The 22868-nt window shown below is 46.7% G+C and overlaps 1 protein-coding gene across 1 annotated transcript in view; it reads left to right on the forward strand.

Moving 5' to 3' along the window:
- The first annotated feature begins 4275 nt into the window (after nucleotides 1-4275).
- LOC120386908 (zinc finger protein 774-like) overlaps nucleotides 4276-22868 on the forward strand; it is a 44324-nt gene continuing 25731 nt past the window's right edge. The window contains exons 1-5 of the mRNA XM_039506918.1: nucleotides 4276-4316; nucleotides 13959-14072; nucleotides 14557-15228; nucleotides 21828-21941; nucleotides 22299-22796. Of these exons, the coding sequence (XP_039362852.1) occupies nucleotides 4283-4316; nucleotides 13959-14072; nucleotides 14557-15228; nucleotides 21828-21941; nucleotides 22299-22796 (1432 nt within the window). The 5' untranslated portion in view covers nucleotides 4276-4282. The remainder of the gene's footprint in view (nucleotides 4317-13958; nucleotides 14073-14556; nucleotides 15229-21827; nucleotides 21942-22298; nucleotides 22797-22868) is intronic.

Genomic DNA, 22868 nt, shown 5'->3' on the forward strand with positions numbered 1-22868 from the left:
TATTCTTATTAGAGCATGGAATTACTATCCATAGAGATTCTATGGAACATCTGGATTCATTTAAGATTTTTATTTCATTTGATTCTACATTTTCTTTCACATGTAATGCCACTTCCTCCCTCCACCCCCTGCACAACCTGTTCTGTCCTTCCGATATATTTTGTACCGTGGAATGATTGTGTCCCATTGATTGTCCTCACTCCAACAGGTTTCTGTGATGCCTATTATATGAATATCCTCCTTTAACACAAGGCACTCTAGTTCACCCATCTTATTATTTAGACTTCTAGCATTTGTGTACAAGCACTTTAAAAATTTGTCACTGTTTATTTGTCTGCCCTTTTCTGATGTGTCCGATTCTTTTTAATGTGAATGTTTCTCGTCTGATCTGGCCCATACTTTATCCTTTTCCATCCTCTCCTCCTGATAGAAATTCCATGCTTGAATAATTGGAGTATAGCAGTAGGAATATGCTACTGACCATCTGACCAGGAAGATGATGATGATTATGAAATGCTCAGGGAGATTAGAGAGGCTATAAAAATAGAGAACTCAATAATAATAATAATAGGGGATTTCAACTATCCCCATATTTACTGGGTACATGTCCCCTCAGGACAGGATGCAGAGATAAAGTTTTTAGAAACCATTAATGGCTAGATCAGCTAGTCCTGGACCCCACAAGGGGAGAGGCAAGTCTCGATTTAGTCCTAAATGGCACACAGGATCTGGTCCAAGAGGTGAATGCAGCTGAACCACTTGGTAATACAGACCATAATGTACTTAAATGTAACGTCCTTGTGATGGGGGAGATACCAAAGAAGCCCACTATGGTAGCATTTAACTTCAGAAAGGGGAACTACACCAAATTGAGAGAGCCGGTTACATAGAAATTAAAAGGAACACTCACAAAAATGAAATACCTGCCCCCCCCCCCCAAATAGAGAGATACTGCTGTCATAGAAGTGGAAGGGACCCTGAAAGGTCATTGAATCTAGTCCCCTGCCTTCATTAGCAGGACCAAGTACTGTCCCTGACTTTTTTGTTTTGCCCCAGATCCCTAAATGGCCCCCTTAAGGATTGACCTCACAACCCTGGGTTTACCAGGCCAATGCTCAAACCACTGAGCTATCTGTCCCCCTGCAAGCTCCAGGGATACTTTTAAAAAGCTCCATAATAGAGGCTCAAAATAAATGTGTATCTTGGAGCGGGGCGGGGGAGAAACAGTAAGAGGATTTTAAAAAATACAACCATGGCTAAGGCAGCTAAAGGGGAAAAAAGGCATCCTTGAAAAATTGGAAGTCAAATGCTACTGAGGAAAATAGAAAGGAGCATAAATTCATCAAATAAAGTGTAAAAAGTATAATTGGGCTGTCTAAAAAAAGACTTGGAGCAACTAGCAAGTCACTGAAGTGAACACCAATTTTTTGAAGCACATCAGAAGCAGGAAGCCTACCAGACAATCAGTGGGCCCGCTGGATGATTGAGGTGCTAAACAGGCACACAAGGAAGCCAGGGCTATTGCAGCATAGCTGAATTAATTATTTGCATCAGTCTTCACTGCAGAGGATGTGAGGGACTTTCCTATACCTGAGCCATTCTTTTTAGCTGGCAAATCTGAGGAAAAGTGCCAGATTGAGGTGCTGATAGGGGAGGTTTTGGAGCAAATTGATAATTTAAACAATAAGTCACCAGGACTAGATGGTATTGACCTAATAATACTGAAGGGACTCGTATATGAAAAGTTCAGAACTACTGACTCTGCTATGTATCTTACCACTGAACTTGGCCTCTATACCAGATAACTAGGGGCAGCTAATGAAAATAGTTTGTTTTTTTTAAAGTCTCCGGAGGCAATCCCAGCAATTAGCGACCAGTAAGCCTAACTTTAATACTAGGCACATTTTTTAAACTAATTATAATAATAATTATTAATAATAGAATTATCAGACACAAAGGTGAGCATGATTTGTTGGGGAGGAGTCAACATTTCTTTTGTAAAGGGAAATCATACCTCACCAATCTATTAGAATTTTCCAAGGGGGTCAACAGATGTGTGGACAAGGGTGATCCAGTGGCTATAGTGTACTTGGAATTTCAGACATCCTTTGATAAGGTCCTTCACCAAAGGCTCTTAAGGAAAGTAAGCAGTCATGGGATAGGAGGGAAGATCCTCTCATGGATCAATAACTGATTAAAAGACAGGAAACACAGGGTAGGAATAAATGGTCTGTTTTCACAGTGGAGAGAGAGGTAAATCATGGGGTCCCTCAGGGATCTATACTAGGGGGATTGTGGTTCAACATATTTATAAATGAAGTGGAACCATGGGGAAATGAGTTGGCAAAGTTTGCAGATGATGCAAAATTATTCCTGCTAGTTAAGTCTAAAGCAAACAGAAGCGTTACAAAGGGCACTCAGAAAATTGGGTGACCGGGCAACAAAGTAGCGGAAGAAATTTAATATTAATAAATGCAAAGTAACATACACTGAAAAACAATTCCAACTAGAGATACAAAAGTATGGTGTCTAAATTAGCTATTATCACTCAAGAAAGAAATCTTGGATTCGTTGTGGATAGTTCTCTGAAAACATCCACTCAGTGTGCAGCGGCAGTCAAAATACATAACAGAACATTAGGAACTGTTCAGGAAATAATAAGTAATAAGCTAGAAATATCATAATGTCACTATATAAATCCATGGTATGCCACACCTTAAATACTGTATGCAGTTCTGGTCAGCCCATGTCAAGAGATATTAGAATTGGAAAAGGTGCAGAGAAGGACAACAAAAAATGATTAGGGGTATGGTAAAACTCCCATATGAGGACTATAAAGTCATGAATGGTGTGGAGAAAGTGGATAAGAGTTATTAATCCCTTCACCTGATTAAATTAATAAGCAGCAGATTAGATGTTAAAGGATCTCAGTGGGTTTAGCCCTGGTGGGAGGGGTTGGGTCTACACTGCAATAAAGTGACTAAGTGTTTTGCCATAGGAGAGCCTAGAACATTTCTCAGCAGGGAAAGAGCCTGGGGGAATGTGCTGTGAAATTCACTAAAGCTGGTTATGAAATCTCTTCAGTCCACCTTCTTACCCTGACAGGCTGCAGAACGACATCCACATTTCACTCTGGATGGGCCCAGCCTCCTAGGGGACAGGGAAGGAAAATGGCTGCCGTGGAGCTGGCTCAGGTAGGGATTATCAGGGAGTTGCTGGTGGGTTCCCTCTGCATTGACAGGGCAGTAAACCCATAGAAGGTCAGAGCTTCTGGGAAGTTCGGTCTGAAGGTGGGAGGGGGCACAAAATCCACAGGCTGGAGAAAAGCAGGGGGGGACAAGGTGTGACAAACCTGCTGAAATTTGTTTTAATTGGGGCTTAGGTTCTAGGAACAGACCTATGGGGGTTGAGAGAGGAAACTGCCCAATTTATGGGACAGGAAACACCCCCTCAGACAGGGCTGGAGAATTTACCAGACTGCCAGTGCTGCAGCCTGAACCCACTGACCAGAGGCTGCTGGGAGATATGAAGGGGCTTAGGGGAGATGCCCTATCCTCTCACTTGAACTGATGGCAATGAGGAGGGTGTTTAGATTCCCACCAGGGAGCTGTGTCTGGGCACAGCTGGGGGCTCTGTGTCCTATGTCAGCCTATAAGGCAAGAGAATATCCTCCTGTAGTGGAGAGAAGGGAGGGACGAGAGCTCTCTTTCTCTCCTTACCATAATGTAGGGTTCGGCAACCTTTCAGAAGTGGTGTGCCGAGTCTTCATTTATTCACTCTGATTTAAGGTTTCGTGTGCCAGTAATACATTTTAACGTTTTTAGAAGGTCTCTTTCTATAAGTCTATAATATATAACTAAACTCTTGTTGTATGTAAAGTTAAATAAGGTTTTTTAAATGTTTAAGAAGCTTCGTTGAAAATTAAATTAAAACGAAGAGCCCCCCCCTGGATTGGTGGCCAGGACCTGGGCAGCGTGAGTGCCATTGAAAGTCAGCTCACGTGCTGCCTTCAGCACGTGTGCCATAGGTTGCCTACCCCTGCCCTAATGCCTACTGGCTGCTCTGAGCAGGGTGCAGATTGGACTCTGCTGACTGTGTGCATCCAAGAGCTTTCATTTGATGGACCCTGTGAATCGTGGGGTTATCAGTGGGGCAGCAGGTACTGAGTGTTGGACTCTTGCTCTTACAGGAGCCAGTAACCTTTGAGGAGGTGGCTGTGTATTTTACCAGGGAAGAGTGGGCTTGGCTGGACCCTGCTCAGAGAGATGTCTACTGGGACGTCATGCAGGAGAACTATGAGAATGTGACCTCGCTAGGTAAGGATTCCTGTCCACTCTGGTATTAAAAGGGGAAATGAAGAGTTGAGGTTCATATCACCACACAATGTAACTTCAACTCTGCCCTGTTTCAGCAATACCCCAACATGCCAGTGACACACATACTAGCACTCTCCCCTCCCCTGCTAGAGGGCACTTTGGGAACAGAGCACAGGAGCAGTAGAGCACAAAGTCTAAGGTCTTCTCTTTGCAAAGGCAAAACTTGGGTTTAGATCTGGCATAAAGAACAGAAGTTTCTTATGCCTGGCCACCACTCAAACACTGAGCCTACTGCACATAAACCAGCTCAGATTTGCAAAAATGTTGCCACCCCTTTATTCCCCCCCACATCCCAAGGATTACTGCTGAGTCAGTGCCTTCACTTACCTCTCACTAAGCCCTGTAAGCAACTGACATGTATGCCACCAGAGTGCTGACAATCCCCCTCCCCTGGCAAGAATACACCTTTGTGCACTGTCACAACCTACAACACAGCACTGAAATGACGCATAGTTGGTTTTTCAAGGTTCACATGCACCTCTTCATACCACAGTCACAGCTCTGCCAAACTGCTCCAACCAGGGGTGGCTCTAGGGATTTTGCCGCCCCAAGCACGGCAGGCAGGCTGCCTCTGGCAGTTTGCCTGCAGAGGGTCCGCTGGTCCCGCAGCTTCGGTGAACCTGCCGCAGGCGTGCCTGCGGGAGGTCCTCCGAAGCCGCGGGACCAGCGGCCCCTCCACAGGCACGCCGCCGGAGGCAGCCTGCCTGCCACCCTCGCGGTGCCGGCAGAGCACCCCCCGTGGCTTGCCGCCCCAAGCACGCGCTTGGCGTGCTGGGGCCTGGAGCGCCCCTGGCTCCAACCAATCCCTCCACCTTTCAGTTACAGCTACACCTGACACAGTGCACACAGTTGGGGGGCGTGCAGATAAATGCTGGCATTCCAATCTGTGGAACACAACACAAACAATGACATGGTCTCTTAGTCCTTCCTCATAGATATTATTGATTCATCAATTAAAAGGCGAGGAGGGACTATTAGGTCATCTAATCAGACCTCCTGTACAACAGGCCATAGAATTTCATCCAGTTACTGCTGTACAGAGCTGAATATCTTGTGTTGGACTAAATCAGGGGTCAGCAAACTTCAGCATGCAGCCCATCAGGGTAATCTGCTGTCAGGCCATGAGATGTTTTGTTTATGTTGACCGTCCGCAGGCACAGCCACCTAGAGCTCCCAGATTATCAATCAGATTAGTACAGCACTATACAGAAATCAACAGATACTAGGCCTGCCAATTAATCAGTTAACTCAAGCAATTCACTCAAATCAAATTAACTTGATTAAAAAAATTAATTCCAATAATCCAGTTTAATCCCACTGTTAAATATAATAGCAATTTACATTATAAATATTTTTCAATATATTGATTTCAATTACACCAAATACAAAGTGTACAGTGCTCACTTTATATTAGAAATATTTGTACTGTAAAAAAGAAATAGTATTCAATTCACCTCATACAAGTACTGTAGTGCATTCTCTTTATCGTGAAAGTACAATTTACAAATATAGGGTTTTTTCCTTACATAACTGCACACAAATAAAAAACAGTGTGCAACTGTAGAGCCAACAAGTCCACTCAGTCCACTCATTTCTTGTTCAGCCAATCGCTAAGACAAACAAGTTTCTTTACATTTACAGGAGATAATGCAGCCCGCTTCTTATTTATAGTGTCACCTGAAAGTGTGAACAGGCATTCACGTGGCACTTTTGTAGCTGGCGTTGCAAGGTATGTGTGCCAGATATGCCAAGCATTGGTATGCCCCTTCATGCTTTGGCCACCATTGCAGAGGACATGCTTCCAAGCTGATGACAGGTTCTGTTCAATAATGAGCCTTAACAGATACATTACCACCCTTTGTTGTAAGACTAAGAGCTGGATCTATGGCCTGGTCTACACTACGCGTTTAAACCGAATTTAGCAGCGTTAAACCGATTTAACCCTGCACCCGTCCACACAATGAGGCCCTTTATATCGATATAAAGGGCTCTTTAAACTGGTTTCTGTACTCCTCCCCGACGAGAGGAGTAGCGCTGAAATCGGTATTGCCATATCAGATTAGGGTTAGTGTGGCCGCAGATCGACGGTATTGGCCTCCGAGAGCTATCCCACAGTGCACCATTGTGACCGCTCTGGAAAGCCATCTGAACTCGGCTGCACTGGCCAGGTAGACAGGAAAAGCCCCGCAAACTTTTGAATTTCATTTCCTGTTTGGCCAGCGTGGAGAGCTCATCAGCACAGGTGACCACGCAGAGCTCATTAGCACAGGTAACAATGCAGTCTCCTGAGAATTGAAAGAGCTCCAGCATGGACTGCACGGGAGGTACTGGATCTGATCGCTGTATGGGGAGAGGATTCCGTGCTAACAGAACTCCGTTCCAAAAGACGAAGTGAAAAAACATTTGAAAAAATTTCCAAGGCCATGATGCAGAGAGGCCACACCAGGGACTCAGTACAGTGCCGTGTGAAAGTTAAAGAGCTCAGACAAGCCTACCAGAAAACCAAAGAAGCAAACGGAAGGTCCGGGGCAGGGCCGAAAACATGCCGCTTCTACGCTAAGCTGCATGCAATTCTAGAGGGGTCCGCCACCACTACCCCGCCCTTGTCTGTGGATTCCGAGGGGTGATCGCAGCCATGGCTGAGGATTCTGCGGCTGGGGAAGATGAGGAGGGGGAAGATGAGGACGAACTTGCAGAGAGCACACAGCACTCCGTTCTCCCCAACAGCCAGGAGCTTTTTCTCACCTGACAGAATTACCCTCCCAGCCCTCCCAAGCAACTATCCCAGACAATGAAGCCATGGAAGGGACCTCTGGTAAGTATACCTTGTAAATATAAGACATGGTTTAAAAGCAAGCATTTTTTTAATGATTATTTTGCCCTGAGGACTTGGGATGCATTCGCGGCCAGTACAGTTATTGGAAAAGTCTGTTAACATGTCTGGGGATGGAGCGGAAATCCTCCAGGGACATCTCCATGAAGCTCTCCTGGAGGTACTCCAAAAGCCTTTGCAGAAGGTTTCTGGGCAGGGCAGCCTTATTCCGTCCTCCATGATAGGACACTTGACCACGCCATGCATGTAGCGAGTAATCTGGTATCATTGCATGACAAAGCCTAGCTGCGTATGGTCCCGGTGTTTGCTGGCATTCAAGCAACATCTGCTCTTTATCTCGCTGTGTTATCCTCAGGAGAGTGATATTGTTCATGGTAACCTGGTTGAAATTCAGGAATTTAATTAAGGGGACAGAGATGGGCATTCCTACTGGGCTGTTTGCCTGTTGCTTAAAAGAAATCCTTCCTTGCAGGTAGCCAAGCAGAGATATGGGGGGTGGTGATTGGCGCTGAGCTTTTTCGCGTTTGGCTAGCAGGGATCTTCCCTGCTACCAGCCACGTGGTGTGGGGGGAGGGGGGTGTTTAGCAGTGATCTTCCATGATACCAGCCAAGTGGGGGGGGGGGGAGGGGTAAAGCAATCATCCCAGAGAATTGGATGGGGGGTGGTGGTTTCTGCTGCTGCATGTTAACAGGAAAGAAGCAGCACTGAACGGGCTTTGCTTGCTATTTGGTAAAGGAGGGTGCTGGATATACGAAGGCTGCAGAAGCCGAAAGACAATGGCTTACCATGACCGCATGCAAGCCGAATTCTGCTGCCCAGACCTGCGTCTGAGATCTCTAACACCAAAGCCCCAGGCACTCAATATTAAGATGTAAAATGCAACCTTGTAGTGAAATCACATGTGCTATGTAAGGTGAATAGTGTTGTTCACCGTGAAAGAGTAAGCATTGTTCTGTAAAATGTATTTTTAAATACTTCTCTCCCTTTTTTCCCTCCCTCATGCAGCTGCAAATTTTTCAAGCCTCCTACTCCATCCGGAAGGCTATCTCAGATAAGGCGGCGGAAAAAAAAGACACGAGACGAAATGTTCTCAGAAATCATGGAAGTGGCCCGCAATGAAAGAGCTCATCTGAATGAGTGGAAGGACGTGGTATCAAATTACAGGAAAGATGCCAGTGAACGTGAGGACAGGAGGGATGCTCGAGATGAGGTGGCCGCAGGAAGATCAGAGGTATAGGCAGGAAGATCAGCGGTGGTGGGATGCAACTCTGGGGCTGCTGCGTGATCAAACTGACATGCTCTGGCGTCTGGTAGAGCTTCAGAAACGGCAGCAGGATCACAGAGTGCCGCTGCAGCCCCTGTATAACCACCCTCACCATGTTCCACATCCTCCTCACCCAGACGTGTAAGAGCGCGTGGGGGAAGGCTCCGTGAACCTGCCCACTCCACCCCCGTGGACAGCCCAACCAAAAGGCTGTCATTATTGTGAAAAATTTTAGTGGCCTTTTCCTTCCCTCCTATCCTCCTCCCAAACCACACCCGGGCTACCTTGTCAGTTCTCTCCCTCTTTTTATAATGAATTAATAAAGAATACATGATTTTTAAACGAGAGTGACTATTTCCTTAAGCAAGCTGTAATCGAAGGGGGAGGGTGGGTTGCTTACAGGGAATGAGTCACATCCTACCCTGGCCAGTGATGAAACTCGTTTTCAAAGCTTCTCTGATGTGCACTGCTTCCTGGTGTGCTCTTCTAATCGCCCTGGTGTCTGGCTGCGCGTAATCAGCGGCCAGGTGATTTGCCTCGGCCTCCCACCCCGCCATAAAGGTCTCCCCTTTACTCTCAGAGATTGTGGAGCACACAGCAAGCAGCAATAACAATGGGGACATTGGTTTGGCTGAGGTCTGAGCGAGTCAGTAATGTGCACCAGCGCGCCTTTAAACAGCCAAATGCACATTCTACCACCATTCTGCACTTGCTCAGCCTGTAATTGAACAGCTCCTGACTACTGTCCAGGCTGCCTGTGTCTGGCTTCATGAGCCATGGCATCAAGGGGTAGGCTGGGTCCCCCAGGATAACGACAGGCATTTCAACATCCCCAACTGTTATTTTCTGGTCTGGGAAGTAATTCCCTTGCTGCAGCCGTTTAAACAGAGTAGTGTTCCTGAAGACGCAAGCGTCATGAATCCTTCCCGGCCATCCCATGTGGATGTTGGTGAAACGTCCCTTGTGATCCACCAGTGCTTGCAGCACCATTGAAAAGTACCCCTTGCGGTTTACGTACTGGGTGGCCTGGTGCTGTGGTGCCAAGATAGGGATATGGGTTCCATCTATTGCCCCACCACAGTTAGGGAATCCCATTGCAACAAAGCCATCCACTATGAGCCTCACATTTCCCAGAGTCACAACCTTTCGTAGCAGCAGCTTAATGATTGCTTTGGCTACTTGCATCACAGCAGCCCCCACAGTAGATTTGCCCACTCCAAATTGATTCGACTGACTGGTAGCTGTCTGGCATTGCAAGCTTCCAGAGGGCTATTGCCACTCACTTCTCAACTGTGAGGGCTGCTCTCATCTTGGTATTCTGGCGTTTCAGGGCAGGGGAAAGCAAGTCAAAGTTCCATGAAAGTGCCCTTACGCATGCGAAAGTTTCGCAGCCATTGGGAATCGTCCCAAACCTGCAAAACTAGGCGGTCCCACCAGTCTCTGCTTGTTTTCCGGGCCCAAAATCGGCGTTCAATGGCTAGAACCTGCCCCATTACCATCAGGATCTCCAAAGCGCAGGGGCCCGCGGTTTGAGAGAATTCTGTGTCCATGTCCTCATCACTTTCGTCGCTGTGCTGCTGTAGCCGCCTCCTCCTCCTCACCTGGTTTTGCAGGTCCTGGTTCAGCATAGACTGCACGAGGTGTTTACAACGTCCATGATTGCTGTTTTGAGCTGAGCAGGGTCCATGCTTGGTGTGCTATGGCATTTGCACAGTTCACCCAGGAAAAAAGGCGCGGAATGGTTGTCTGCTGCTTTCACGGAGGGAGGGGTGAGGCTGTACCCAGAACCACCCGTGACGATGTTTTTTGCCCAATCAGGCACTGGGATCTCAACCCAGAATTCCAAGGGGCGGGGGAGACTGCGGGAACTATGGGATAGCTACCCACAGTGCAACGCTCCGGAAATCGACACTAGCCTCGGTACATGGATGCACACTGCTGAATTACTGTGCTTAGTGTGGCCGCGTGCACTCGACTTAAAACCGGTTTATGTAAAATCGGAATAATCCCGTAGTGTAGACATACCCTATGTCTCTCCTGCATCTGGAAGGAACGCACAGTTCTCATTCCCTCAGCTAGATTCCAATATCAGTATCATTACCTCCTTGACAAGAATATTCTCTCAGACAAATATGTTCTGGTGTCCTTTCTATACATTCTCAGTGTACCTAAGAACATAAGAATGGCCCTACTGGGTCAGACCAAGGTCCATCTAGCCCAGTATCCTGTCTTCCAACAGTGGCCAGTGTCAGGTGCCCCAGAGGGAATGAACAGAACAGGTAATCATCAAGTGATCAATCCCCTGTTGCTCATTCCCAGCTTCTGGCAAACAGAGGGACACCATTCCTGGCCAATAGCCATTGATGGACCCATTCTCTTTTGAACCCTGTTATAGTCTTGGCCTTCACAACATCCTCTGGCAAGGAATTCTACAGGTTAACTGTGTATTGTAAGAAGAAATACTTCCTTTTATTTGTTTTAAACCCACTGCCTATTAATTTCATTTGGTGGCTCCTAGTTCTTGAGTTATGAGAAGTGGTAAACAACACTTCCTTATCTACTTTCTCTACACCAGTCATGATTTTGTAGACCTCAATTATATTTCCCCTTAGCTGTCTCTTTTCCAAGCCAAAAAAGTCCCAGTCTTATTAATCTCTCCTCATATGGATTTGTCATGTAGCTAACTGACACAGCTACGCTGGCAAAACTAAAATGAAAATCTGCATTTGGATTTGAGTACTTTAAAATATTGTTTTCCCCAGAAATTTTGGCATCAGGGCAAATCTTCCAAAGGGGACCCCCTATAAAATGTAAGGAAAAAGCTCAACATACATTGTCTGAAAGCTGTAAATGGTAGGGCTCAAATTCAAATGTAGCTGAGGTTCAGCAAATGCCCCAGCATGTCTGCTAGAGACAACCAGATACTGTGATAGCTGATTGCAAGAAACCCTCTGCTGTTAACAGAGCCTTATTCTTCCTACACATGTGCATTTCAATCTCTTTGATTAATCAGTTTGGCTCCTGCTGATCTGAAATTCCCAATTTTACACTTAACTTTTTCAATACTGCTTTCTCAGGGAGTCATTGGGTGCCCTGAACTAGCTGAAATAAATGCCAAGTGACTGAGATCCTTCGGGGACAATGAGAAGCTCACATTCATCCTAGGTGTGTGCACATGTTGTGAGAGCCTGGGGATTTTCTACAATGATTCTTTTTTGAAGGGAATCAGGGGGAATCTCAGGAACTCCTTGCTCAGATAACACTAAATTTAAACTACAAACTGTACCCTCCATGCCCACAGAGAGGAGCAAATGTCATGATAATATAAGACCACTTCCGCATTTCAGAGCAGTTTCAATAGTCAACTTTTAAACAGAAAGTAGGGCTCACCATAACTGTGGCAGAGCTGATGCTCTGCTATAACCAACACACAACACAGAGCAGCTTGACTCCAATGCAGGGGTTTGGAGAAACAGGACTAAGGGTTTGTATACTCAAATGCTACAGCCGCAGTGCAGCAGTAGCACTTCAGCGTAGAAATTAACTAGAACGATCGTAGGGCTTATCCTATCACCGTAATGAATCCACCTACCCAAGAGGAGCTAGCTAGGATGATGGAAGAATTCTTCCATTGACCTAGTGCAGTCTATGCCAGGGGTTAGGTTGGCTTAATTATGTCACTTGGATGTGGATTTTTCACTACCCACCCAGAATGATGGGTCAACTTAACATTAGAATGGCCTAAGGGACACCTGGCAACTGGTAAGGGTGGGGTTAGTGGAGGAAAGGGGGTGGTTTGGGGGAATCTAGAGCTGCAGGGGATCCCAGCCTATTATGAGAGAATCCCTGCCCAATCCCTATTGCTGTAGAACCTGCACTCCATTCTAATCAGAGTCCATGTTCTTTTAGTTTTACATATTGTCAGATATGATTCTCATTCTTCGCTCTCCACTATTCAGTGACTACCCCCGCCACACACACACCTCTTCCCTACAAACGGTGACCCCAGACACCATTTCTGATTCCTTACATTCCTCCCAGTCACAAAGTGACTCCTTCCCTGGCATAAATGTGCCTTTTCTTGGTGATGTCATAGGCTGGTAATGAAATGTCTGAGGACTCCCCCCCCTCACTTCTTGCAGCAGCCACAGTCCTTCTCTGCAGGCTCCTTGGATATTTGAGTCAGTCCTTCCTGTGATCACATGATCTTATTCTTTTCATAGTCTCCTTTTCCAGAGGAATTAGTCTGTTACTACTCAGTTAAAATATCTAATTCCCCAACCTCATCCTAGGTACTTCAGGAACTAGTTGGGGCAATCTCAGAATCATTAACAATTATCTTTGAGAACTCATGGAGGACAGGTGAGCTCCCATAGGACTAGTTAAGGGTAAATACAGTACCTGTCTTTAAAAAGGGGAGCAAAGAGGACCTGAGAGATTATAGATCAGGCCTAACTTTGACAGCTGGAAAGATACTGGAACATGTTATGAAACAATCAGTTTGTCAGCACCTGGAAGATTATAGCATTATGATCAGTAGTCAGCATAGATTTGTCAAGAATAAATCATGCCAAATCAGTCATAATTTCCTTCTTTGTCAGTGTTACTGGCCTAGGGTAGTACAGGGAAGCAGCAGATTTGCTATATCTTAATTTTAATGTCTTGACACAGTCCTACATGCCATTCTCAAAGGGAAACTTGGGAAATCTGGTCTAGATGAAATTATGATGAAGTGGGTACAAAACTAGTTGAAAGACCGTACCCAATTTTAATCTGCAGCAAGAGCGATTTAGATTAGATATGGGGGGAATGTGACTACAAGGGTACTTAAGCTCTTGAATAGGATTGTGGAATCCCCATAATTGGATGTTTTTAAGAACAGCTTAGACAAATGTCTATCAGGGATGGTCCAGGTTTACTTGTTCCTGCCTCATGCATGGGCTGGATTTAATGACTTCTCCAAGTCCCTTCCAGCCCCACATTTCTGTGGTTCTATCATTCTAAAACTTTTCATGCTCCTTTCCATTACACCTGACTTGCTATATTTCTGAACTTCTAAAAATGTACTTTCCTGGTATCTAGCACCCCGACATACTCCATTCAGTGATCTCCCCACTCCTTCCTATTCCTTACTATGCTGGGCCCTGCAAGTCCATGCTCCCCAGTCGCAGTTCCCCTATGACAGTCTCATTATGATTGGGTCTCTCTGTCGGTAAGAAGCAGTTCCAAGGTGACTTTCACTTGGCTTTCTATGATATGGAGTTACTTTCCCTGGGTTTTAGGAGCCCCTTTGATGAGGAGTGTCTTGCTGCGTGTGCACCAGCAGAGCAGTGGAGACTTAAAAGCAGAGTGTCTGCAACTTTGATCACCAGGAGAGCTAGCTCCAGAATATAAAATGAGCTGGGATTTAAAAAAATCCTCCTTGTTCTTTGTACAAATGTCCCATGAATTCACCGCATGTTACTTGTTTTGACATCTGAGCAGGGTTCCCAGTTTTCAACTCTGAAGTGATGTCCCAGCTGGAACCAAGCGAAGAGCTGTGGGTCTCAGATCTCCAGGTCTCAGAGGAAAAAGAGATCCTGAGAGAAACCTGCCCAGGTGAGGAATCATTAGTCCAACTCAAAAACTGCCTGTGCCTGAAGGAAACATATGGGATTCCCTACCAAGACCTTGAGAGCTCTTTGAGTTCAAGATTGTCTAGGGTGACCAACAGCAAATGTGAAAAATCAGGACAGGGAGCGGGGGAGGGGAGGGGCACGTAATAGGAGCCTATATAAGAAAAAGACCCCAAAATCAGGACTTTCCCTATAAAATCAGGACATCTGGTCACCCTCGGATTGTCCCCCAACAGATGTCATATCCTCAGACCTCATGGCTTCCTACCCATCTTGGCTGACACGTAGCAATAGCTGAATTCCTAACCTCCCTTCATCCTGAGTATTGGGATGGGCTGTGGGAAGAGTTTTGGGGAATTGATTTCCTGATCTCCCCGACCCCCCCGCCCTCCATCTCTCTAGCACTTGCATTGTTTTCCTCTTCCCCCTTTTCATCCCAGCTTCTGAGGTTTCTCTCTCTGTCTCAGGAGATGATGGGATGGTGAATGAGAACAAGGAGCAGAATCCACAGCAGGAAGATGTTGAGCACATGGAACTCCAAGGGGGCTTACCACAAGGAACCCAAGGAAACATGTCCAGGAGCTGTGAAGAGAGGCAGCAGGGAAACAAATCAGGGGAGAAAGTGGGTAAATCCATCAGTTGTGAGGAAAATCTCAAGGACCTCAAGGAAACCACAGCCCAGCAGAGAATCCTCAAGGGAGAGAGACAAAACATGTGCCCTGAGTGTGGGAAAACCTTCCCTTGGCTCTCTCACCTTATTAGACACCAGAGAATCCACACAGGCGAGAGACCCTATGAGTGCTGTGAGTGCAGCAAGACCTTCTCTTGGCACTCACAGCTTATTGTACATCAGAGAATCCACACAGGAGAGCGACCCTATAAGTGCTGTGAGTGTGGGAAAACCTTCACTCGGCGCTCACACCTTAATGTACATCAGAGAATCCACACAGGAAAAAGACCCTATGAATGCTGCAAGTGCAGGAAAAACTATATTCAGAGATCAGACCTTATCAGACATCATAGAACCCACACAGGAGAGAGACCCTATGAATGCTGCGAGTGCAGGAAAACCTTCCCTCGGCGCTCACACCTTATCAGACATCAGAAAACCCACAAAGGTGCGAGCCCCTATGAATGCTGTGAGTATAGAAAAAACTTTTCTGAGCCCTTATTAAGCATCAGAGAATCGAGAAAGGAGAGAGATGATCCTATGAATGTTGTGAGTGTGGTAAAAAGCTTCATTTATTGCTCAGACATTAGGAGACATCAGAAGATCTACCCAAGATAGACACCCTAGATCAGTGGTCCCCAACCTTTTCGTCTGGCAGGCGCCAAACGAAGAACCATGGCGGCGGTGGAGCATCCGCCGAAATGCCGCTGAATTTCTGCAGCATTTCGGCAGCAACAGCTCTCGATGACAAGCGACGTCATCGAGAGGCGTCACCACCGCAATGCTGCAGAAATTTGGTGGTGACGCCTCGCGATGACGCCGCTTGTTGGGAACCCCTGCCCTAGATGCTCTGATTCTGGGAAAACCTTCTGTCAGAGGTCACACCTTATTTATCATCAGGGAATCCACCAGGGAGATAAACAGCATCAAATCCTTGTCTAGGGCTGTGTGAGGGTTTATATCCCTGGGGCCAGGGCAGCACGGCCTAATGGTCAGACTCTGCAATGCAGCCCTCAGTGCAGAGCAGTGAGGCCTTCTGGCCAGAATCTATGAAGCAGCCCCTGCGGTGGGGCTGCTCCAGTAGGGGGGCCTGGGCCCACCTGACTCCACTGGGCCCCGACCTAGGACCCTAACTGGGGCATAGCACCTTGCCACTGACTTAGCAGGGAGGGTCCCTACCAAAACACACTGAGTTTTCCCGGGGGGGAGGTACCACTCTGCCACCCACCCTGGGTCACTTCCTACCAGACTGTGAGTTGGGGTCTCCCATGAGCCTTCAGAATCTCCATGGACATCTGGTTTCTCCAGGCGCCAGGCTTCCAGCAGGCCCAGGGGGTGGGCTCTGACTCCCGGCACCATCAAGGGTTGTGGCTAGTCTTCTGCCAGAGCTTCCCAGGCAGGTCCTTCCCCTGCAGCTGCCAGCCCAGAATGAGCTGGGCTTCCCCTCTTTATACTACCAGAGCATTTGGAGCATGCCCAGTCCAGCCGAGGAGACGGGACTTCCGCTGTCAATACCACAGGCCTGATACTGCTTGGGCTAGTGTGGGGTAAGCAAGCCCCGTCACAGGCTGACAAAACTAGCTTTTTCCTTTGATATTTTTGTTAATTTCCACATGTGGCCTGTAAGGCAGTTAGTACGATTTCCCTCATTGTGGTCTCAGCTCCCCAGGTGAGTGGTCCAGTTTTGCTTTTTGCAGCTTGCCCTTCTTTGGGGAGAATCCCCAAAGATCCTTTCTATCAACTGCTGTCTTCTCTGAATCTTGGGGGTATGAGTCCTCCTTCCTAGGATTGCACATCAGCCCCATGTGGGTGAAACACAAATTATCTCAGTTACCTACACCATGGTGAATCTACTTGTGCCTTGTGTCCATTAGCATTTTTTGTTGTAGCTAGCTCAAGTAAGCTATTCACGTATAAAACCAGTTCAGTGGGGGGAGGGATAGCTCAGTGGTTTGAGCATTGGCCTGCTAAACCCAGGTTTATGAGTTCAATCCTTGAGGGGGCCACTTGGGGATCTGGGGCAAAAATTGGTCCTGCTAGTGAAGGCAGGGGGATGGACTTGATGACCTTTCATGGTCCCTTCCAGTACTAGGAGATTGGTATATCTCCAATTATTATTTTTTTAAACTATGTTTTCTGTACTGACCCAGCCCAAATAAAGTAGTATGGGTTAGCTAGCACATTTTCCCTTGTCCTAATCTACTCCATGTTTCCTAGTCTAGAGAAACCATTATTGTGATGCTAAAATTTTTGGAAATCACCCAGCTCAATAATAATGAGACAGCGGTGAAACAGATTTCAGTGGATCAGAGGACAAATGCACTGGTAAAATCTGTGGTCCTGATTCTGAGTCATCAGATGTAACTTGCTCTAGAATCTCATTCTATCTGAAACAGAAAATGTCTTATATCTCTCTGAGATGTAGATTTTTCTCTCTTTCCTAAAGGCTGTTTGGTGTCACAACTGAATATTGGTTTTCTTTGGCAGAGTGTAGTTCAGATTTATTGAGAACTGTGAGACAAATGACCATTTGCTTCAACAGTGATTTCTTCCTTTATTTATGGTTTCACCATCACCTCCATGGTGACATGGGGAAAGTTCAATTGCAGCTCGGTCAGCTAGAGCAAATACTCCCAGTTATGGGATATGCTTCAAAAAAAGAAATGGGGTTTGAAAATCCTGTCTAGTCTGAAAAACAACACCACACAACACAACCCAAACTAAAACTTAATAAAAACTTAATATAATCACAGTATTTTTTCAGTTATATCAGAGTATTATCTAGGAGAGATAATCCAGAAAGTGACTAGTAGTGAGTGACTAGAGGCAGGCAAATGCCCATGCATTTGGTTTGTAACCTAGGCCTACAGCAGGCCTACACAGCACTAGCTGAGATAAAAGATCCAAAAAAATGAAATGAGGGGACAATTAGAAGTATAGTTTCAGCCTGTGTGTGTGCAAAATGTTGTAGAAATGTGTGTTTTTTTTTTGTTGGGGGTTTTTTTTTTTTGTTTTTTTTTTTTTGAAGTCCTAAGGAATTGCTTGCTCAAATAACCCCAAATTTAAACCACTAATCGTACCCTGTATGCACATAGAGAGTAGCAAATGCCAAGACAATTCAAGCACACGTGTGCATTTCAGAGCAGTTAGAGTATTCAACTTTTAAACAGAACATAGTGCTTAACTGTAACAGTGTCAGAATTGGCGCTCTGCCGTAATCACTTCCTAAACGCCTGGAGAGTGTGACAGCTGGGCTCATCCACTAATGAAAGACAGGGTGAGGTCTATTCAGGGAGCTTTGGGAGAAGGGAGAGCAGAAGCAGTGGAAGGGATGAGATGATGGGAGCTGGTGCCCTGCAGTACCACAAAGCAGGGAGCGCTGAGAGCAGTGGGAGGAAGGGGAGTGAGTGTCCTGGTAAGCGACAGGGCTAACTATATATCTGGCCCCTTCCCAGTGTCTCTGAGTGCCTCCCCCTCCTCTCAAGGTTTCAGCCTCATGCCTTTTCTGGAGTGGATTTCTGAAATTCTCCCTCTCCTAGGCTGGGCCCTGGGCTACCATACCCATCATATCAACTGTGCTTCACCAGCACATCAGGCTGAGTGCAGACACCTTTGGGAGCCTGGGATCAGTGGTGTGCAGTGACAAACACCACTTTAGTTTGAAGAAGGCTGTTTTATTTTACAGTAGGGTAAAAGAAAAAGAGCAAAAAGATTTTAAAATAACAAATAGTCTTCACCCCTATGTCCCGCATAAAGACTTTCCATCCACCAGTGGTCAGCAAGGCAGGTCTAAGTTCTTCAAACACCCCAGCATGGTCCTCTTCTTTCTGTCTCTACACCTAACAATCACCTTAAGAGCCATGCCCTCCAGAGACGGAGACCGTTTTCTAACTGCTCCAGTCCATTTGATCTTCTGGTCCCATTAGTCTAAGCCAGGTCTATAAATTGGCTGGAGCTAGGTGGCAGAATATTCAAAGCTAATCATTCTGAAATTGTCTCTTAACGGTCCTTAAGGGTTTACCAAGTAGTGGCTCATCTTGAGCCATTCTTCTTCCCTCTCTGCTTCTTTTCCTTGCAACTTCCTATTAAAGTAAACCAGAATAGTCATACAGTAAATATCCCAGTATCCAGGCCAACACACAATACTCATCATAATTACCTCCAACTCCACAACACCTCCAACTACACCACAGGGGGTTGACAGCAGTGCTGGAGCTGTGCCACAGTAGCACTTCAGTGTAGACGTTAAGTAGAGCGACAGGATGGATTCTCTCATCTCCATAGTTAATTCACTTCCCCAAGAGGTGCTAGCTAGGTTGACGGAATAATTCTTCCATTGACATAGGACAGTCAGCACTGGGGGTTAGGTTGGCTTAATTATATCACTCGGATGTGGATTTTTCATGCCCCAAGTGATGGATCAACTTAACATTTCAGTGGCCTAAGGCAGTGGTTCTCAGACTAGGGCTGCCGCTTGTTCAGGGAAAGCCCCTGGCGGGCCAGGCGAGTTTGTTTACCTGCTGCATCCTCAGGTTCAGCCAATCGTGGCTCCCACTGGCTGTGGTTCGCCGCTCCAGGCCAGTGGGGGCTGCAGGAAGGGCGGCCAGCATGTCCCTCAGCCCGCGCTGCTTCCTGCAGCCCCCACTGGCCTGGAGCGGTGAACCGCGGCCAGTGGGAGCCATGATCAGCTGAACCTGCGGATGCGGCAGGTAAACAAACCAGCCTGGCCCACCAGGGGCTTTCCCTGAACAAGCGGCAGCCCTAATTTGAGAACCACTGGCCTAAGGGACACCTGATAAGTGAGGAGGGTGGGGTTAGTGGGGGGAAGGGAGGGATGGTTTGGGCGATTGAGAGCTGCAGGGGATCCCAGCCTGTTTAGAGGAGAACCCCTGCCCAGTTCCCCATTGCTGTAGAGCAGAGGTGGCCAGCCTGTGTCTCCGGAGCCTCACGCAGCTCTTCAGAAGTTAATGTGCGGCTCCTTGTGTAGGCACCGACTCCATTGGAGCTACAGGCACCAACTTTCCAATGTGCCGGGGGGTGCTCACTGCTCACCCCTTGGCTCTGCCACTGGCCCTGTCCGCACTCCACCCCTTTCCACCCCCTTCCCTGAGCATGCTGTGCCCTCACTCCTCCCCCCACCCGAGCCTCCTGCATGCCAAGAAACAGCTGATAGGGAAAGGAGGGGAGGGAGGGGGAGGCGCAGATCGGCGGCACTGCCAGTGGGTAGGAGGCTCTGGGAGTTGGGCGGGGAGGCTGGGTGCTGATGGGGGGCTGCTGACATATTACTGTGGCTCTTTGGAAATGTACATTGGTAAATTGTGGCTCCTTCTCAGGCTCAGGTTAGCCTCCCCTGCTGTAGAGCCTGCACTTCATTCTAATCAGAGTCTACCTTCACTTTGTTTTACATCATCTCAAATATTATGATTCTCATTCTTCTCTCTCCACTGATCAGTGCCTACCTACCCTGCCCGCCCCCCACTCATATTCCCTACACACTGTGACTCTAGCCTCCATTCCTGATTGCTCACATTCCTCCCAGTCATCTCCCAGGTGTCTCCTTCCCTGCCATAAATGCACATTTTCTTGGTGATGTCATAGGCTGGTAATGAAACTTCTGGGGACCTGGAAGGTGTCTCTCCCCCCTTTCTAGCTGCAGTAGCCACAGTCTCTCTTCCCTACTAGTTCCTTAGATCTTTGAGGAAGTCTTTCCTGAAATCACATGGTCTTATTCTTGCTTTTCATATTCTCTTTTCCAGAGGAATTAGTCTGTAGCTACTGAGTTATAATATCTAATTCCCCAACCTCACCCTAGGTAATTCAGGAACTAACTGAGGCAATCTCAGCACCATTAACCATTAACAATTATCTTTGAGGATTCATGGAGAACAGGTGAAATCCCAGAGGACTGGTGAAGGGCAAACATAGTACCTGTCTTTGAAAAGGGGAGCAAAGAGGACCAGAGGAATTATAGATCAGTCAGTCTATCATTGAGAGCTGGAAAGATACAGGAACATATTTTTAAACAATCAGTTTGTCAGCACCTGGAGGATTATAGCATTATGAGGAATAGGCAGCATGGATTTGTCAAGAATAAATCATGCCAAACCAACCTAATTTCCTTCTTTGATAATGTTATTGGCCTAGGGTATTACAGGGAAGCAGCAGATTTGCCTTATCATAATTTTAGTTAGTTCTTTGGCACAGGCCCACATGCCATTCTCATAAGGAAACTAGGGAAATGGGGTCTAGATGAAATTGTTATAATAATGGGTGCAAAATTGGTTGAAAGACTGTACTGTATCTTAATGTGCAGCAAGGGCAACTTAGCTTAGGTATTAGGAAGATAATTGTGACTACAAGAGTAGTTAAGCTCTGGAATAGGATTCCAAAGGAGGAGGTGGAATCCCCATCATTGGAAGCTTTTCCCAACAGTGTAGACAAATACCTCTCAGGGATGGTCTCTGTTTCTTTGTTCCTGCCTCAGTGCATGGGCTGGATTAAATGACCTCTTGGAGTCCCTTCCAGCCATACATTTCTGTGATTCTATCATTCTCTAACCTTCCCCATGCACTGGGGGATTTTCATGCTCCTTTCCATTACACCTGACTCGCTATATTCCCTAACTTCTCAAAATGTACTTTCCTGATCCCTAACACCCATGATATGCTGCACTCAGTGATTTCCCCACTCCTTCCCATTCCCTGCAAGCTCATGGTCACCAGTCCCAGTTCCTCTATGACTATCTCATTCCCTGCAGTCTCTCTGTCGGTAAGAAGCATTTCCAAGGTGACTTCCCCTTGGCTTTCAGTGATACGGAGTTACTTTTTCTGCATTTTAGGAGCCCCTTTGATGAAGTGTGTGTGTGGCAGCAGAGGCTGTGTGCACAGCAGCAGAACGGTGGAGAGTTAATCCCATTATAAGCAGAGTGTCTGGCACCTTTGATCACTGGACTGTTAGCTCCAGAATTTCAGTGCTTTAAAATGAGCAGGGGTTAGGAAAAGGCATGTTCTTTGTGACAAATGTCCCATGAATTCACCTCATGTTACTTGTTTTCTGTCATCTGAGCAGGGTTTCCAGTTTCCAAACCTGAGGTGATATCCCAGCTGGAACCAGGGGAAGAACTGTGGGTCTCAGATCTCCAGGGCTCAGAGGAAAGAGAGATCCTGAGAAGAACCTGCACAGGTGAGGAATCATTAGACCAAAGAAATATTATCTGTGCCTGAAGGAAACAGCTACCAAGACATTTTGAGCAATCTGAGTTCAGGATTGTCTCCCAGCAGGTGTCATATAGTTAAGGCAGATATTGCTCATGCCTTCCTACCCATCCCGACCGATAAGTGGCAATAGCTCACTTCCTAACCTCCCTTCACCCTGAGCATTGGGATGGGATGTGGAGACAGAGTTGATTCCTTCCTCTCTCCCCTCTGGGGAAGAGTTGGGAGGAATTCATTTCCTGATCTTCCCCCCGTCTCTCCAGTACTTCCTTTGGTTTCCTAGTCCCTTTTCCATCCCTGGCTCTGAGGTTTCTTTCTCTCCCAGGAGACGATGGGGTAGTGAGTGAGAACAAGGAGGAGAATCCAGAGAAGGAAGATGCTGAGCATGTGGAACTGTGCGGGGGATTATCACGAAGAACTAAAGGAAACGTGTCCTGGAGTCATGAGGGGATGCAGCAGGGAAACCAGCCAGGGGAGAAAGTGGGCAAATCTATCAGTGGTGAAGAAAACGATCTCAAGGAAGCCGCTGCCCAGCAGAGAATCCTCAAAGGAGAGAGAAAAAACATATGCTCTGAATGTGGGAAAACTTTCCTTAGGCACTCACACCTTATTATACATGAGAGAATCCACACAGGCGAGAGACCTTATGAATGCTGTGAATGCCAGAAAAGCTTCACGCGACGCTCAACCCTTATTAGCCATCAGAGAACCCACACGGGTGCAAGACCTTATGAATGCTGTGAGTGCGGGAAAACTGTCACTCGGCACTCAGACCTTATCAGACATCAGAGAATCCACATAGACGCGAGCCCCAGTGAATGCTGTGAGTATAGAAAAAATGTTTTGGATAGAGAAGCCTTTATTAATCATTAGATAATCTGCAGAGGACAGAGAC

The sequence above is a fragment of the Mauremys reevesii genome, linkage group 19 (genome assembly GCF_016161935.1).
Source record: "Mauremys reevesii isolate NIE-2019 linkage group 19, ASM1616193v1, whole genome shotgun sequence".
Classification (NCBI taxonomy): domain Eukaryota; kingdom Metazoa; phylum Chordata; order Testudines; family Geoemydidae; genus Mauremys; species Mauremys reevesii.